The sequence below is a fragment of the Eleutherodactylus coqui genome, chromosome 8 (genome assembly GCF_035609145.1).
Source record: "Eleutherodactylus coqui strain aEleCoq1 chromosome 8, aEleCoq1.hap1, whole genome shotgun sequence".
Classification (NCBI taxonomy): Eukaryota; Metazoa; Chordata; class Amphibia; order Anura; family Eleutherodactylidae; genus Eleutherodactylus; species Eleutherodactylus coqui.
The window spans coordinates 71,119,077-71,137,585 of NC_089844.1; the positions used below are offsets into that span (position 1 = coordinate 71,119,077).

The 18,509-nt window shown below is 47.5% G+C and overlaps 1 protein-coding gene across 1 annotated transcript in view; it reads right to left on the reverse strand.

The window, feature by feature from the left end:
- Positions 1 to 1,986: 1,986 nt before the first annotated feature.
- Positions 1,987 to 18,509, reverse strand: part of MTX2 (metaxin 2) — a 70,541-nt gene continuing 54,018 nt past the window's right edge. The window contains exons 5-8 of the mRNA XM_066575791.1: positions 16,639 to 16,715; positions 8,435 to 8,527; positions 2,528 to 2,566; positions 1,987 to 2,184 (exon numbers count right to left, since the gene is read on the reverse strand). Coding sequence (XP_066431888.1) covers positions 2,002 to 2,184; positions 2,528 to 2,566; positions 8,435 to 8,527; positions 16,639 to 16,715 — 392 coding nt within the window. The 3' untranslated portion in view covers positions 1,987 to 2,001. The remainder of the gene's footprint in view (positions 2,185 to 2,527; positions 2,567 to 8,434; positions 8,528 to 16,638; positions 16,716 to 18,509) is intronic.

Here is an 18,509-nt window from a genome sequence, read left to right on the forward strand (position 1 = left end):
TACTACATTGCCACACTGTTAAATGTATGAACTCAATTGGCTTTATAAGCTAGTCCCGTGGTGATCAGTTGATCACGGGATCGGCTTGTATTTAAAAAGTGAACTGCCATCTCTAACGTCTAAGTCTCACCATTAAAACTGTACATGATTGCCTGAGACCTCATTCGCACAGACTTTAAACTGTCAGATCATCGTTGACACAAATCTGACATTTTAGTCTGCACAGACCTGCGAAGTTGAGCACAGATTTAGCTCCAATCAATGTTGTAGATCCATGCACGTCTGATGTGGATTTTGCCAGGAAACCATGCCAAGAATTGATATGTCAATTCCTTTTTTTTCTGCAACACAAATTTCAAAATCCATGCGCAGACAAGTCTATGCTGTATGATCTATATGGTGCAGATTCCCATAGCAGTTAATAGAATGCTGAAATGGTGCGGCTTTCGCTGTGTATTTAGGTGCAGAATCCACATCCAAATCTTAAGTGTAATTCTGCAGTGTGAATGAAGCCTAATAGTATAATGCGCTGTGCAAATCAAATGCCATGCAGATTCTCTGCAGCTCATTATATACCTACAGTATATCCATGGTCAAAGTCTGACGTATCCATAGATCTGTGCTATCACTAAAAGCTCCACAGCTCGAAGCGCTAAATGAAATATTTACTTTTATATGCCAAAATGGATAAGGAAGTTACATTTGAAGCTGTTCCACAAAAAGCAGCAGCTGTAATTGGCCATCTATGGCAGTCACAGTGAAATAAGTGGAGTGGTAGTGCGCATGTATGACCACTGACCATTTTATTCAGTGATGTTCAGGACCCGGAGTCCGATGTTCAGTGGGGATCCAAGTGGATGGACCCCTATCAATCAGGTACGTATGCCCTATCTGTGGATGTAGGATAACTTCTATGCATGGGAAAACCCTTAGTAGGGATGAGAGAGAGACGGATATTTTTGAAAGCAAAGCCTATAGATCCACTATCCTATGGCAAGTAATTGGACATCTGAGCAAGAATCAAAACTAGTAGTTATTTATATATGTTAATACTGAGTGGGACCTCCTTTGGCCTTAATGACATGGGATACTCTCACTGCCATACTTTCTACTAATGTCTAATATACTTCAGCTGGAATTTCCTTCCCCCCATTCATCCTGCAAATGTCTAGTGAGTTCTCAAAGAAAATCCATCAGCCCAACTACAATGGTTCAAAAAGCGTCACCATTGGACAGAATGGAATGGATAACCCTGCTACTCAATCTATAAATCAGATGGACGTACAAAGATGTGGAGGATGCCTGGGGAACGCCTTGTCTGAGTGTGTTGTGCCGACAGTTAAGTAAGGTGGAGGTTCTGTTATGGCTGGGGATGTTTTATGCATGTGACATGGTCTCGGTCTGTTGGCTTTAATGGCAAGAATTACCCCTTCTCCTTGAAAATAAGACCCACCCCATAAATAAGGCCTAGCATGATTTTTAAATAATGTCCAAGCAGCTATACATGTAAAAAAGAAATATTTGGGAGCAAAAATTTATATAAGACCCCGTCTTATTTTCAGGGAAACATGGTATACACAAAGTGTTGTCAACAGCGCGGCAATATTCTGGAAATGGTCAACAATACTTCCAACTAAACAATGCACAAATCTGGTCACAAATCCAGTACATTGGTTTGAGGATAGACATGTTCGACGATTTGACTTGCCCAATCTGAAGCATACAGGAAATATGAACAGTATCCATCTTCTTTGAGAGAACTTTCCAGTTTGCAGGAGGAATGGAGGGAAATTCCAGCTGAAGTGTATCAGACGTTAGTAGTAGAACGTATGCAACGGAGAGTATCTGATGTCATTAGGTCTAAAGGTGGCTCCACTAAGGCTGGAAAGGTTGTGTGTCACTTTATTTGGAATTTACTAAATGAAGGTAAAATAACGTCCCTATGGGAACTGGTAAAACATCATTTGAAGCACATCTTTGGTCTGGAATAATAAAAAGTGGTCAAAAACAATTTTTTTCCCCGTAAAATGTATGTAAAATATACAAAGACATACTGACCTGTTCCAGCTTCTTTCCAGCCCATCCAATAGCCTTCATTTTTCTCTTAATTTCCAATTTCTTTTTTAGCACTAAAATACTGCTGAGAGGCCAGGAGTACGGCGAGCTATACCGAGGCTGCGTTATCTGGAGAGAGAGCGAGAGAGAAGCCACAAAGGCTGAAAAGACTTCTACAACAGGGTCTGTATTGTCACAAGCAAACATTTACCCATAGAAGTGCGTAGCTTGCAGCGGGAAGTCTCTCTCTTTTAACATGACTTCTTATAGATACACAGAAAATAGCTAACAGCTATATTAAAATTTGCCAGATGTATTGCAAAATGTAGGTGCCAGCAGAAAAAAAAAATACATTGTATCAACTAATGGTAGAAAACCTCAATGTTTCATTTATGAGAAGGGACCGACAATTGTGAGCAAAAGTGTTTTCTCATTAAAATTTAACCAAGATAAATGCTTCGGAGTCACTCACCTCCTCTAGTGTAGCTTCATCACACCACTGAATATACAACTGCAAGGAAATAAATGATATAAAAAAGGAGAATGTAGAAAGATCCAAAGCAAGAGGGGGCATCCGCATTTACATGAGCTTTTCTTTGTCTTCCAAAGACTAACCAATTAAAGAAACCCCTCCACATACATAATGCATGCCTGTTTGCACAACTCCTGGTTAGAGCTGCTCTTTGTTCTTCACGTGTTTCACAGTATACACACATCCGTGAAGTTTCTTGTTACATTTTCTGCATGTGTTGTATGTTTGTGATGCTGTTTATGGTTTGTGAAAGTCCGATATTCCAGAACTCAATGGTCTGGAATTCCAGGTAATTGAGCAGCCAGACAATTACACATCGGCCCGGCTTGCTTGGAGTACGGACTGAACGCCAGAGGAAGACGAATTCCTCACAGCAAGATTGCGGTCATCCAAGCTTTCCTATGTGTTCAGGTTGAGGGATCAAAGTGATCTAGTGGTTCTGGACAATGGCCGCATAGCTTCTTTGACTACGTGATACATACCGTGCACGAATATGCAACATTAGTCTATGACAACACAAAATGCTTTGATTGGCCAGTGTTGCCTATGTGACGAGTCAGAGCAGCATGTAGTGTCATAGACTACTGATGCATACTAGTGCGCTGTGTGCATCAGGTAGTCGGAGAAGCAGTGTGGCCATCTTTGATTGTCCAGGAGCGGTGGGCCGCTTTAATTCTATGGCAAGCCCTGCGGTTTTGCAGTGGGTGCATTGGCAATTTAAGAGTGGGTAGGACCAAGTGCAAAGTCTAAACTGTGCTTCTTGGCTGTCGACTTGGATCTGTGTTTGTATAAATAAAGTCATGGATTTTATCTTCACGTATGAACAAGGGTCTTTTTTCTTCCCAAAGCTTAAAGAACCAATTAAAAAAAAAAAAGACCTGAATAAGGGGTACCATGACATGGATATTCCCACGGCAGAACTGCGTGGAGAAAACCTGCAGCATTTACAACAACAACATAGTGGATGAGATTGTAGGAAATCTCATTGACGTGCTGAGAAAAAAAAACTGCAGCATAAAATCACCTGCAGTGCAGACCTCAAATCTGCAATGTTATTGTATATGGAGGATTAAGGTTGTGGATTATACCCTTCGCAATGCACAGAGTGGAATCTGAAGTGAATGCACACCAAAATCTATGGCAAGTCTCCAACTAACACATGCACTAGACAAGTGTGAAACATACTTACCCAGGTCCTTCCGGGAAATATAAATATAAATATAAATATATATATATATATATATATATATATATATATATATATAGATAAATGAATGCTGGAATTCCTAAACTATTGGATGTTAGCTCATGGATCGATGAGTGTCAATTACGAATATTACTATTAAACCTGAGAAGTATATGGTAGTACTTTGGGGTCAAGGGGGTCACAAGTTCTTAAGAAAACATTCTGCTGATACTTAGTTTGGCACATTGGATGCCTTAGTTTGCCTCATGTAGGAGTCAGCTACTTCTTGAGCAACTGCAACATTATAGTGATGTTATATAATGACGTTAAATAATAATCATGCAATTCATAATGGTGGTTGGAGATGAAGACGAATTACTTCACACCGCACCTAAATCACACACTACAGATAATACTGCATTGCATCTTGAATTGCGTTAATGCTCCCCTGCAGGGCGAGTCTCTTCGGTTCTGATAGTTGAGTGAGGTGTAAAGGACGAGCGTTTAGTCATTTCCAGCAGAGTTGGAACACGTGAAATTGCTTCATGCATGGTCTATGATCGGCTTCAGGATTGGAGAACTGTTAGTTTTATGAATTACACTAATCTTGAGCACAGCGGGGTGAAGTGTGAGACAATTACAGCAAGTGTACATACGTAAGTACATATAGTTACTCAACGGAGAATGAGACCCGCACAGAGGTCCAAGTGTATACAAACAAGTCGGAGAATTCTGTATGCATATTGACGATTGATGGATACAAAATATGCCGTCCCTCCATGACTGGAGGAAGAGGATTGTATTCTGTCGCTGTCTACACAGTATAGGCAAACACAAGTCTGCCGGGATCTAACTTACTAGATGTGTCTAATACAGATAACACTCTTTATGAAAACGTTTCATTACCCAACACAATACTACACTGTTGATGGACTCTTTGGTGGCCCATCAATAAGAATTTTCCACTGACATTAACAGAAAATGCCAGTTATTAGTGCTGCTTAGGTATCGATGTAATAATCCAACAGATCGCAGGGAGATATCGAGCTATGTAATAGATCTATAACACAAGAATATAGCTTGCTTATCTCCCAGTTGGATTATTGCACGGATACCCAAGAGCGCCAATAAGAGCTAGTATTATCTATGTCTCTTTGCCCCGGTTGGAGAACCCATGATCGCCAGGGGAATGCGGAAGTAATACTTCCGTATTCTCTCTTCACCATTCTGATCTCGGCTGTGACTGATAGCTAAGATCAGGAGGGTGCCAGCGGTCACATGATTGCCAGGCGGAATGCGGAAGTAACACTTCCGCATTCTCTCTTCATCCTTCCGACCTAGGCTGTGAGTGACAGCTGAGGTCAGGAGGCTCCCGACATGCTCGCAATTCGGAATGCGGAAGTGTTACTTCCGCATTCTCTCTGCATTACATAGCGCTAACTGAGCGCTATGTAATGTGTAAAGGAGAAGGCAGAAGGGGTTAAAAACCCTTTCTGCCTTCTCCTTAGGGGTCCTTGATGAGGACTATTGCAGGAGTGCATTTGCACCCAATGTGTCTGATGAGCGGGTGTAGATGCACTCCTGCACTGCAGTGGCGGGTCTGTTCCAACATTGGAGCTATAGAGGAAGCTCATGATGTCGGGACAGATTAGGCATTGGAGTGAACAGGGTTAAACAAGTTAAAGGGATTGTCCAGAATCTGAAAAATAACTGCAATATTAAACATATTTAATGGGACAAAACCGAAAAAACAAAATCAACACTCTTTTTACTAACCATGAATAACCCCCTTCAAAGAAGTATTTTGACATCAAGCTTTTATGGTATATCTATAGGACATGTCTTAAAGGGGTAATCAAACTTTAAAAGGGGGGAAAAAATGCAAATGTTATAAAGCAAGAAAAGCAGAGCATTCTCACCCATCCTCTATGGTAATCCAGCACAGATGTGCCAACAACCCCCCAGGTCTTTGTTGAAAAGTGAATAGCACATGACTGCAGCAACGGTCACATGCTGAACTATTGGCATCACCGCTCAGCGTTAGGAGGACCACCAGAACTTCTGCGCTGCTTCGCTGGGGTATAAGGAAGAAGTGAGTACCTTTTTTCTGTTTTATAGTATTTGCAGGGGGTTTTATTTTTATTTTTTATTATAATTTAGATAACCCCTTTAAATATGTACCATGGACGGGTCACACCTCCGAGATCCCTGCCTTTCAGGAGAATGGGGTCCAATGCCCCAGATGTGCAGTAGAAGCCGAGTAGGACATGCTGGGGAGAGATGAACATGTATGTGCAGTTCTCTCCATTATAGCAACAGGCGTTACGGAAACAACCAAGAAATTTGAACGAAGCTTACTACAAAATACTATTAATGACTGAATTAATAATGGACACGTAAAAAGACTGTTCCAAAACGAAGCAGCCAATCAGATTTCTGCTAAACATCCTGCTGAATCTGATCAGTTGCTATAGGCAACGCAGAGTTTTTTTTTTTTTTTTTTTACACAATTTATATTGATGGCTGCAGAGAACTTATTAAAAAAGTGTGTGTTCCATTAAAATTGTGCGTTAGCCCTATTTGAAATCACCCTACGCCATCAGAGGTTATTATCCCTCCCTACCGAACCGACCCCTAGACTAAGGGCTCATGTCCACGGGCAAAATGACATTTAAAATCCGCAGCGGATTACCTGCACGCGGATCCGCACCCCATAGGGATGCATTGACCACCCGCGGGTACATAAATACCCGCGGATCGTCAATAAAAGTGATTTAAAAAAAAATGGAGCATGAAAAAATCTGGACCATGCTCCATTTTCATGCGGGTCTCCCGCGGGGACGGCTCCCGCGGGCTTCTATTGAAGCCTATGGAAGCCGTCCGGATCCGCGGGAGACCTAAAATAGGAATTTAAAGTATTTACCTATCCGGGGCGGGCGCGGAATGTCAGCTGTTCCTCACGGCCGCATCTTCCTTGCTTCGGCTCGGCGGATGTGCCCGGCGCATGCGCGCGGCACGTCGACGACGTGCCGGCGACGTGCCGCCGGCGTCAGGAATTCATCCGCCGGCCGAAAATGAAGATCCGGCCGTGAGGAACAGCTGACATTCCCCGCCCGCGCCGGATAGGTAAATACTTTTAAATTGCTATTTTCGGCGCTCATGTCCGCGGGGCAGGAGGGACCCGCTGCAGATTCTACATGTAGAATCTGCAGCGGATCTGATTTTCCCCGTGGACATGAGGCCTAAGAGATGTCCTGACGCAGGAAGGCCTAAAACCCATGACAGAAATCCTGGGACAGAACCCCTTACAGCCAGGATCCTGGCTTCAATACCTGCAACTAAGGGGTTTCGTGAGCTCGCTGATAACGAAAGAGTACTTGACGGCACCACTCACGGCGTTTGAGCAAGTCTGCCTATCAAACACACCCCAGAGACACATGATTTCTAGATTATACAAGATATTGCTGGATCGTGAGATGGAGGACGAGCCTCTGGGATACAAGGAGGTTTGGGAACGGGAACTAGGCACTAACCTCACAGAGGAAGACTGGTCTAAAGTGTGGGCCCTCACACAAACTCTCCTCAGCAGGCAGGATCCAAGACCTTAACTACAAGATAGTCTCAAGGTGGTACAGGGCCCCTGGTCAGCTTCAGAAGATCTTCCCTCAGTCCTCATCCCTGTGTTGGAAGTGTTGCAGAAGTAGAGGCACAATGATCCATATCTGGTGGGACTGCCAACCAGTGGCCTCCCTCTGGAACGAGGTGACAACCCTCTTCAACTACATCAACCACACAGGGGTGTCGATAACTCCAAAACTGGCTTTACTCTCACTATTCCCAGGATCTAGTAAAACTAGTCTATTAAGATACTTCATAATAGCAGTGAGAAGACTGATCCCGAGGCTCTGGCGCTCCCCTACCACCCCCACTAGAGGCATGTGGGTGGAGGAACTCCACACCCTCATGAGATACGACAACTTGGGAGCTGATGACCCCAAAACATGGGAAACCACCCATAAGACCTGGCAACCCTGGGTAGCATTTAGAGACTCAGATAACCTTAAAAGATGGGTAGACCAAGGCTCACCTACTTAGACATCAGGTCACTGGATAAACAGAAGAGACTCTACACCAAGTAGCCATATAGCAGAGTACCCGGGGGACCTAACCATCCGATCCTCTCGTTCCCCCCCCCACACACACACACCTTTCCTTCCCCAGTCCCCCCCCCCCCATTGCGTAAAATTGTTTAAGTTCTACATATCTGAAGGGAGAACCACCCGTCACAATTCAGACAGGGAACGCGCCAAGTCCCCTCAGCGCGTACCCCAAGCGCAGTCGAGGTGAAGGGAATGAGAAGGAAGGAGCTATCACTAGATTTTAACGTCCCACACCAAATGACTAAGTCAGCTAGAACTATGCGTTCCTCCTCCTGAACTCCCCTCACCCCTCCCTTCTCCTTTTCTAACAATACAGATGCTTACGAAGTTCTTAATTGATGTTTTCACGATTAATGCAGAAATCAAACACTGTCTGACTTCTATTTAAGAACATTTTTTTTTTACCTAAAATTGTGCGTTAGGAAAGCAGAAGTTATGATATCTGTAGGATTTGAGACAAAACTATACAGCGACTTACTACAATACCACAACATACCGTACCTCTGCCGTCAGCAGCATATTGTTAACTAGCTCCATGTACGCTTTCATCTCTGCCTTCTGGACTTCATCTAAGCCGTTACTAAGTGAATGGCCCTATGTGGGGGAAAAACAAGCAAGTGTTAGTGCCAAGTCTTGTATGGAGGCGATTTTGTATCATTTCTGCAAACAGAAGAGGAGGATGATGAAATCCAAACCAGAACATTGTTACAAGTGATCAAAGCCAAACAAAACATGTAAACAAGCAGATCAATGATTATTATTCCATACCACACGGGGCACGTAAATAATGTCTTATGAACAAAGAGCTGGTCAGCACGTTCCTCTATTCTGCATCCATTCCTAAAGCTAGCCCGGTAAGACTTCTTAAACGGGAGCTTCAGTTTAAAGCCGCTTAGAAGATTATGCTAAGACGTCATTCTTAATAATATACTAGGATGATTACCCATATATTGCTCCTTTAATTAGATTATAATAATCCTTCAAGGCTGCAAAAATGCAAATTAATCCCAGCCTGCTTGCGGGTGCAATCAAAAAACTACTAGTGCTGTTTATGGCAACCTGTTTTTCGTGAAAGAACGTCTCAGACTATCCGCTGCTGCAGTGTGCCCGGGGGCATCATGATAGCCTCGGGTGACGACATCAGCAGGTTCTCGTTGAGATTTTATTTAATGTTGTATGGGATGTAAAATAAAATCACAAGGATATGCTGACATCGTCACATTTTCTTCTACTGGATCATCCAGGTTAGATGATGCGTTGCATTGCCATTGAAGCTGGAATAGGGGACTACTGGTGCAGTCTTCATTTGCTACTACAACAGCTTCTGTTAGCAGCACATTCAAAGGACACAGGCCATCATAAAACAGCAGCTGCAGGGAGAAAAGAGGATTTTTTACTCACCGTAAAATCTCTTTCTCGTCTCGTCATTGGGGGACACAGCAAAGACCGTGGGATATAGCTTCTGCCACTAGGAGGCGACACTAAGCACAAAAAAGTTAGCTCCGCCCTCTGGCTATATCCCTCCTGCCGACACCAGGCTAATTAGTTTGTCATGCCAGCAGTTGGAGTAGCCATGCAGGAACAGAGAGACAACAATAGTTAGTCATATGACACGTTAACAAAAAATTTCACTGTAATGAAAAACACGCAGCACCATGTGCGATTTACAGAATCCGGAGTCCGACCAGGACCACCAACCGTCATAGAAAGAAAGAAAGAGGGGTAGGTGCTGTGTCCCCCAATGACGAGACGAGAAAGAGATTTTACGGTGAGTAAAAAATCCTCTTTTCTCGCTCATGTCATTGGGGTACACAGCAAAGACCGTGGGACGTCCCACAGCCGTCCCCAAGGGTGGGTACAAATAAATCATAAGCGCATGCGGTCAGTTTACAGCCGTCTGTAAAACCTTTCGACCCAGCGAAGCGTCGGCTGACGCGAACGTATGTATTTGATCAAATTTAGAAAAGACCGCACCGGTCGCAACACCACCTTATCCTGGTGAAAAAAACCGTAAAGGGTGGTTTTGCCGACAGCGCCGCAATCTCCGAAACCCTACGAAGGGAGGTAACCGCCACCAGGAAAGCGACCTTCCAGGACAGCAAGTGCCACAGTACTTCCGCTAATGGTTCAAACGGATGGGCCTGCAAGGCGTCCAGAACCAGGTTAAGGTCCCAAGGTGGCACCGGAGACCGGAAAGGGGGTGCCGTATGAGCAACTCCCTGTAAAAAGGTGCGCACCGCCGACCTTGAAGCTAAAGATCGCTGAAACAAAACTGACAAAGCTGAAAACTGTCCCTTAAGGGAGCTGAGGCTCAGGCCCAAGTCCAACCAGTCTTGGAGAAACGACAGGAGATGGGCCAACAAAAAAGCATCGGGTGCGTCCCTTTCTGTTCGCACCAGCAAAAAAATGTCCTCTACATCCGGTGACATACTTTCAATGACGACGGCTTCCTAGCCCTAATCATTGTCTGGATAACCGGGTCTGAGAAGCCCTTTGCTCTTAGTACCGCGGTCTCAACTGCCACGCCGCCAAACGCAGTGCAGCCCAACTTTGGTGGTAGAGGGGACCCTGAGAGAGTAGATCCTTTCGTAGGAGTAATCGCCAGGACGCGTCTGCTAACATGTCCATGAGCTCAGCGTTCTGCGTTCTTCGCGGCCAATCTTCGTTATGAGAATCATTGGTAGCCCTTCCTTCCTGATCCTCCTGAGCATCCGAGGAAAGAAAGGAATTGGTGCAGCCCCAGCCCCTCATGCTGGCGACTGTAGCCAGCACCTGCCACTGCAGGGGCAGGAACGACCTGCCCTGCTGGATGCGTGGCAAGTCCAACCACCACTGGAGTGACAGCTGAACTCCTGGTGGAAACCTTATCTTCCCCTCGAGGGATCGCGCTAACCTGTCCCACCTTGAGAGTATCGCCCACTGCAAGGGGCGGGAGTGGAACAGGGCAGAAGGAATTGCCTCGAAAGACGATACCATCAGCTTCTTTAGGTCCAGAACCGGACGGACGGAGCCGTCCTTTTTTGGGGTTCTGGACCGAAAGAAGCGGTCATGCGGTTGTGAGTGGAACTCCATCGCATAGCCCCTGGACACGACCTCCTGTACCTAGGTGTCTGTGACCTGAGACGACCAGACCTGGCTGAATTGGAGAAGCCATCCCCCCCACCTTGTCCGAAACAGGTGGGGGCAGTCCCTCATGCGGGGGTCTTGCCTTCGGTACCCTTTGTGGGCAGGGGCCCCCGCCAAGAGGAGCTTGGTTTAAAGGAAGGAACCTTCCTTTGCTCCCGCTCCTGTGGACCCTCTCTCTCTCCACCCTATGAGGACTCATCCGGCGATAGGAACGAAAACGTCTGTGCTGCGGAGATGACCGCTTTGGACGGTTCTGTGGCAAAAGTGAGCTCTTTCCACCCGTAGCCTCTGAGATGAGCTCGTCTAGCTTGGCGCCGAAAAGACGAGATCCTACAAAGGGCATACTGATTCACGACCCCTTGGAGGAAGCATCCGCATCCCACAATTTAAACAATAGGGTCCGGCAAGTCGCCGCCGATGCCGCGGAGGCTCGGGCTGCCAGCCTGGCTGTATCCATAGAGGCCTCACAGAGAAACATGCCTGCTTGTTCAATCTGGTGTGTAATGCCCACCAGATCCTCGGTTGCCGCCCCTTCGAGGATTCCTTCCTGTAACCGCTTTGCCCAGTCAGTAACAGCCTTACTGACCCAGGACGAGGCAAACACAGGCCTAAAAGCTGACCCTGCCGCCTCAAAAACGGTCTTTGCCAAGGCCTCGACTCCTCGATCCTTGGGATCCCTGAGGGAGGAGGACTCTGCCGTGGGTAGCACGGTATGCTTAGCCAGGCGCAAAATGGGTGGATCCACTAGCGGTGGGACCTACCACTTCTCCACTAAGTCCTGTGGGAAGGGGTATTTCCCATCCAAGTAACCCATCTTGGAAAGACGCTTATTCGGTGCCTTCCACTCCTTAGATAGGACCTTGTCAAAGTCCTCATGAGGAGGAAAGGTTTTTGGAGAGCGTCTAGGCTGCCTGAAAGAAAATGATATCCCAGATGCCTGTGGTTCCTGTTCAGTGAGCTGAAAAGTGTCACGCACCGCAACCACTAAGCTCTCCACCATTCCCGAAAATTTTGGGACCTGATCCTCCTCCACGACAGAGTCTGAAGAGGATTCAGACCATTCCTCGTCCGAACCATCTTCTGCCAACAAGCGCCGTGACCAAGTACCAGAAGAACGCAAAAGTGACGAGGAGGATGGTGACCGGGAGGGCCGCCGGGAGTCCGAAGGCCTGACCTGTTTTCGTCTACGGCCGCACTCCTCACGTGAACTGGAGGCGTCCTGCGCTAATTTTTCCAAAATTGCGCCAGATGCCCGAGAGAGGTCAGACACTGCCAGTGACAAGGAGCGGGCCCACTCCGGCTCGGCCATAGCTGGGGGCTGAATGGGGGGATGGGTGCCCTGCACAGCCGCCTGTTTCGCAGGGGAACAATCTCTACAAAAGGGCTCAGCCTGTCCGCATGCGAACTTTAGGTTACAGCGTGAGCAAGCAAAGTGCGTTACTCTTGCTGTCCCTGGTCCAGCCTCCAGGGCTCTGGGGTCGGACATGGTGCTGGGATTTCACCGGGCAAAGAAAACTGCGAGCTATCCTCTGCTATGCCAACCGCCGGCAGGAGGGATACGCAGCGAAAGAGGGGAGCTAGCCGCCAGGCAGAGCTTACCCAGGTCCTTGCCGAGGTCCGAAGAGGTCCGGGGAGCCGCTGGGTTGGGAGACTGCAGGTGCTGAAGGGATTTCTTTCCTGGAGATTGAGCTGTACAGCGTATAAGCTGAGCAGAAAAGGGCAGCAAGGAGTGGAGCAGCAGGGCGGTTTTTAAGTCCTGGCGCGCTGTCCCCAATAGGCTGCTTCTCTGATGTCATCCCCCTTCACCTGTGCTGAGGGAGGAAGGGGGAGGGGCAAGGCGGCGTGCATTGCTGTGAGGCCACGCCCCCTGCATGGAGTCAAATGGGGGCGTGACCACACCAATCCACGGAGGTATTGCCGCGAATCCACACCCCCGCGGCACACGGGGGCGTGGACACACGCCAAGGCCACGCCCCCTCCGATTCCGGCGTTGCCGCACCCGGGGCTGCAGTGCAGCCCTCTCAATTGAGCCCCCACATCGCAGGAACTCCTGCTGGGAGCCCCTGCAGGGAGCCAGAAGACCAGGGCATACTGAAAGTTGTTGCCCTGAAGTACCATGCCCGCGAGGCCACGCCCCCCCCGCCGGCTTGTGCCTGGAACCAGCGCCCTGAATATTAGGTGAGCCCATTCCTCCACAGTGAACTCACCGGCCCTCCCCCACCCCACCTGAAAGCTCAAGGGGAGCCGAATGCAGGAATGCCCCAGCGAATAATGCCCTCCGCTGCCGCAGCCATACATAGAGTATACTACTCCCGACGAAAAGGAGCCTGTCCGCCTGCGCCAATCCCTGCGCCTCGCTGCAGCCCACAAGGTACGCGTGCAAAAAGCGACATACTGGGCGAGCCAGGAAGGGGGGAGGGAGAGGAGGGGGGGGGGGGGTCGCAAGCGCATACTCACCTCCTGCGTCCTTGCTGGAAGAAAAAGCGGCTCCCCAGTTCCAGCAGCCTACCCCTATAACATCGCCTGCCCATGGGAAGGGGATGCGGACCTCTGCACCAAACATGCGGGGGCTCTCGCTGGCGGTCCACATGCAGATATATATGATCCGGATGCCACCTTTTCTTCTGAGGCGGGCCGGGCAAGAAGCAACCTGGACAAACCCGAGGTTGTTCGCCCTCCTCTCCGTTCGGGTTTGATGGGGAGCGTCCTGCCTCTCCGTCTAACCCTGGCCCTTAAAGCAGCCCTAACAGGCACGACCGTCCTCCTACGAGACACTAAGCTAAAAACTAATTAGCCTGCTGTCGGCAGGAGGGATATAGCCAGAGGGCGGAGCTAACTTTTTGTGCTTAGTGTCGCCTCCTAGTGGCAGAAGCTATATCCCACGGTCTTTGCTGTGTACCCCAATGACACGAGCGAGAAATACTGTGTTTCTCCAAAAATAAGACCCCGTTTTATATTAGTTTTTGCCTCAAAAGAGGCACTGGGTCTTTTTTTCAGGTCCCGTCTTATTATACTTGCCTAGCACGCGCCGCCCGGGTCTCTACCGCTGGTCTCCGGAGTGCTTGCTTGCAGTCCTCAGCCACCGACAGAAGATTGCTTGCTTGTGACAGGGTGCGGAAACCCTACCTCAAGCAAGTGATGGCACTGATTAGTTCTGGAGCGCCGTGGCTCAGCCAATCAATGCAGCGCTCGAAGAATCAATCGCAGCCATCGTATTAGTTCATCGAGCGCTATATTGATTGGCACTCAAGCGCTGCGGTTGAGCCTATCAAAGCCTTCACTTGCTGAAGGTGGGGATTATGAGCCCCGTTACCAGCAAGCGATCTTCTGTCGGTGGCTGAGGATTGTAAGCAAGCACAACGGCGCTGCGGAGACCAGCGTGAGGGACCCGACGGCGCCTGTTAGGTAATGTAGTGCTTTTTTAATGTAGTGTAAGCTAGGGCTTATATTTTATGCCCCCCTGAAAATCAGGGTAGGATATATTGTAGGGGTAGGTCTTATTTTTGGGGAAACACGGTAGAAACTCTCTTGAGAGCTCTGCTCAGCTGCAATCGCTGTTGGTAAAAGAAGAGAATCCACCAACAACTGTGTATCAGAGAATTGTTGCTGAAACATTTGCCCAATTTAAAGAGTAACTATCTTTTTTTACAAAAATGTACAGAAAAGGCAATTCTACGCATTTTTCTTACCAGCATTTGTCTTGGCAATATGTTTTACCAGCCTATTCTGTTAATTTTTTTGAGAAAACCCGTATTGAGCTATGCAGCTAGGAGAAGACGGTGCTGAGAAATCAGTCTTCAGCTGGCGAACTGCATAACTGAACAGCACAGTATAATAATAAAATGTCTGCCTTTACATTTATATATACACATTTCCTGCCTAGCGTCCTCTCCTGATATCCTTTTTACATATTGCTCCTGCCACAGTCCCCCGGCACTGAGAAATGAAGAAGCCGTACTCTTGTTACAGACAGCTTCTCCTCTTTACCGCGCACGCATTCTCCATCGGACTCTATGCACCGTCGGGGTCACAGTGCATCGGGTTGTGACAAAACGTACATAATGCATGTGCATGGGGTCCGAGGGGAAACAAACGTGCTGTGAAGAAGTTGTCTGCAATGGACGGCTTTGAATGGCTTCTTCTCTTCAATTCCCCATGGAAAAAAGGCAGGAGCGTTATATAAAAAAAAAAAAAAAAAAAAGACTCCACAGCAAATACAGCCCATAGTATTCAATGGCAAAACGCCATTTCATCTCGATTGCAATTTTCTGCTCGCGGAGAATATATTGCAGCATGCTGCGATTTTGTGCAGGTCACGCACGTCCGGCTTCCATTGAAGTCAATGGAAGCTGTCTGTCACACGGCACTCTCTCAGTGAGCACTGCGGAACTATCGCGGGATACGCTTCACCCCCCCAGCGCCAGCGGCTACTGCGCATGCGTGACGGAGTGCCAGCTGGCACATCCGCAGCGTGTGTAGAAGCCGCCGGACAGGTAAGCCGGGGTCAGCGGCCGGGCATAGGGTCGAACTCCGCTGCGGGAATCCTGTATGTGGGGTCCGACCCGCCCGTGTGCAGGAGGCCTAAGGGCTCATGTCCACGGGGAAAATATGATTTAGGATCCGCAGCGGATTACCTGCACGCGGATCCGCACCCCATAGGGATGCATTGACCACCCGCGGGTAGATAAATACCCGCGGATCATCAATAAAATGGATTAAAAAAAAAATGGAGCATGAAAAAATCTGGACCATGCTCCATTTTCGTGCGGGGCTCCCGCGGGGACGGCTCCCGCGGGCTTCTATTGAAGCCTATGGAAGCCGTCCGGATCCGCGGGAGACCTAAAATAGGAATTTAAAGCATTTACTCACCCGCAGCGGGCCGGGAAGCTCTTCTCTTCCTCACGGCCGCATCTCCCTTGCTTCGGCTCGGCGGATGTGCCCGGCGACGTGCCGCCGGCGTCAGGAATTCATCCGCCGGCCGAAAAAGAAGATCCGGCCGTGAGGAAGAGCAGAGCTTCCCCGCCCGCTACGGATAGGTAAATTCTTATTTATTTGTATTTTCAGCGCTCATGTCCGCGGGGCAGGAGGGACCCGCTGCAGATTCTACATGTAGAATCCGTAGCGGGCCCGATTTTCCCCGTGGACATGAGGCCTAAGTGTGCAGGCACAGCTGGAGCTCCCTGTTCAGCTATGCAGTTAGCCAGCTGAAGACTGATTTCTCATCACCATCCCCTCCTAGCTGATAAAATATATAGCAACATTGCTTATTATTGCCTTTTCTGTACATTTAAAATATATATATAAGTGAAGTTACTCTTTAAGTGGTTCCAATGTAACACTATACTAAAAACAAACATATATACATAAAACATGAGACAGCCAAACACAGCCATTCCTCTCAATGCCATCATAAGCACACTCGCTCGGACTGGCCAAATGTGTAGAATGGTTTCAGTACAGTTAGGGAGACAAGCCACTTCCACGCTTCTCACTTAAACCTAAAGTCTAACGTCCATTAAACAATTGCAAGAATCCGGATCCATTTTTTTCAAGTCCACATCTTATGTTGTATTTCTTACCTTGGCTTTTACAAATTGAACTACTGGTCCCAGTTCAGATATTACTTGATTCCCAACATGAATAAAAGGAACTTTACCTGTAGGACACAAAGGGATGTAATAAGTGTCATCACTAAATACAGTAAACAGAAGAGAGATATAAATGACATGCAAAAACATTTAAAGGGACTCTGTCACCTACTTTTAGCCCAAAGCCAAGCTTATAGGCTAAACATAGGTCAAGTACCGAGTCCTTCCAGTTTGAGTACTGGAAGCCATTAGTCCAGGGGAATGATGGGGAAGGCAAGCATTACACTTACATCCTCGAACTCATTAGGTCGCCTACCTTCAGCCCATAATCTTAGCTCATAGGGCTACAATTAGGCAACAAATTTATTTTAAAATCAAAGAAATATAGTATTGTAGGTAATACAGATTCTCTTCTGTCCGGTTCTTCTTTTACTCATGTACACTATATCAAAAAATAAATAAACCAGGCCCCTAGAAGGAGTTATCATTCTGCTGCAAAACTCAGCATGCAGTAACATCTCAGGCAGCTATGTAATTGATCAGAGTTGTGGTGTGATTAGATGAACGGTCTTGTCACCCGAGGCCCTAAAAGTGGTTCCACCCTTAAAAAGACTCTCAGAGGCTCCTTGTGTGTAGTGACCTCTTCTTCTGCTTGTTGATCAATAGAAGCCTCTACGACGCAGAGAAGAGATTTCGCCCAGTTAACAGAATGAGTTTGAGGGGGAAAGCGAGAAGCTGGATGATGGCATTGATGATTTGCCCCTCACCTGGGCCGTTCTGACCAGACTATTAGGAGGTGTTGGGACCAGTGGCTGCTTGAGAGCAGTGACTGGGCTGAGGACACCCTTCACAGACTCTCACGATGCCCATTAAGTGTACTGCCTTTGACACCCACCGTCGCCTCCATTTGCAATGGTCTTGTGAATGACGAGACTGGACTGCTACGAAGTGGGTTGTCTTCAGTAGTGAACACAGGTTTAGTTTGGGCACGGATAACAGCCATGTTCATGTCTGGAGATCTAATAATAAGTGCCTCAATCCAGTCTTTAATGTGGAGTGGCATACTGCCCCAAATGCTGGTATGATGGTCTGGGGGGGCCCATCGTGCACAGCTGTCCGGCACCCCTACTAGTGGTACGAAGGACAATGACAGCTCAGCGTTATGTTCAGGACATCCTGCAGATACAAGTGTTCCTCTCATGGTGGCTACCAAGCGGCATTTTCCAGCAGGATACTGCTCGGCCGCGCACAGCAAGGGTGTCACAGCATTGTCACACTTCCGTGGCTGCCTGGTCATCAAATTTATCACCAATAGAACATGTACAGAATCATCTGCGACGAGTTTGCACTATCAAGAGGCTTGGTTACAGCAAATGTGGAGCAATATGCCACAGGAGCCTCCATGCCCCGCCCCGTATCACATCTTGCATTCAAGCTAGAGGCGGTACAACAGGGTACTAGAGCCTCCACACCTGCCCATATCACATCTTGCATCCAAGCTAGAGGCGGTACAACAGGGTACTAGAGCCTCCATGCCCGCCCATATCACATCTTGCATCCAAGCTAGAGGCGGTACAACAGGGTACTAGAGCCTCCATGCCCGTCCGTATCACATTTTGCATCCAAGCTAGAGGCGGTACAACAGGGTACTAGAACCTCCATTCACATGTTCAGTTTTAAGCAATAAATTATCTTCTTCTGCTCCAATATTGTAATCACTAACTTGTATCAATATTGCAATCACACTTAAAAACTTTCATTTGATTCCAACAACTCCTTCTAGATACTTGATATATAATTTTTTTTTACTAATTAGTGCCTATTTATGTCATATGTGCTTCTGAGAGAGTTGGAGGACATCT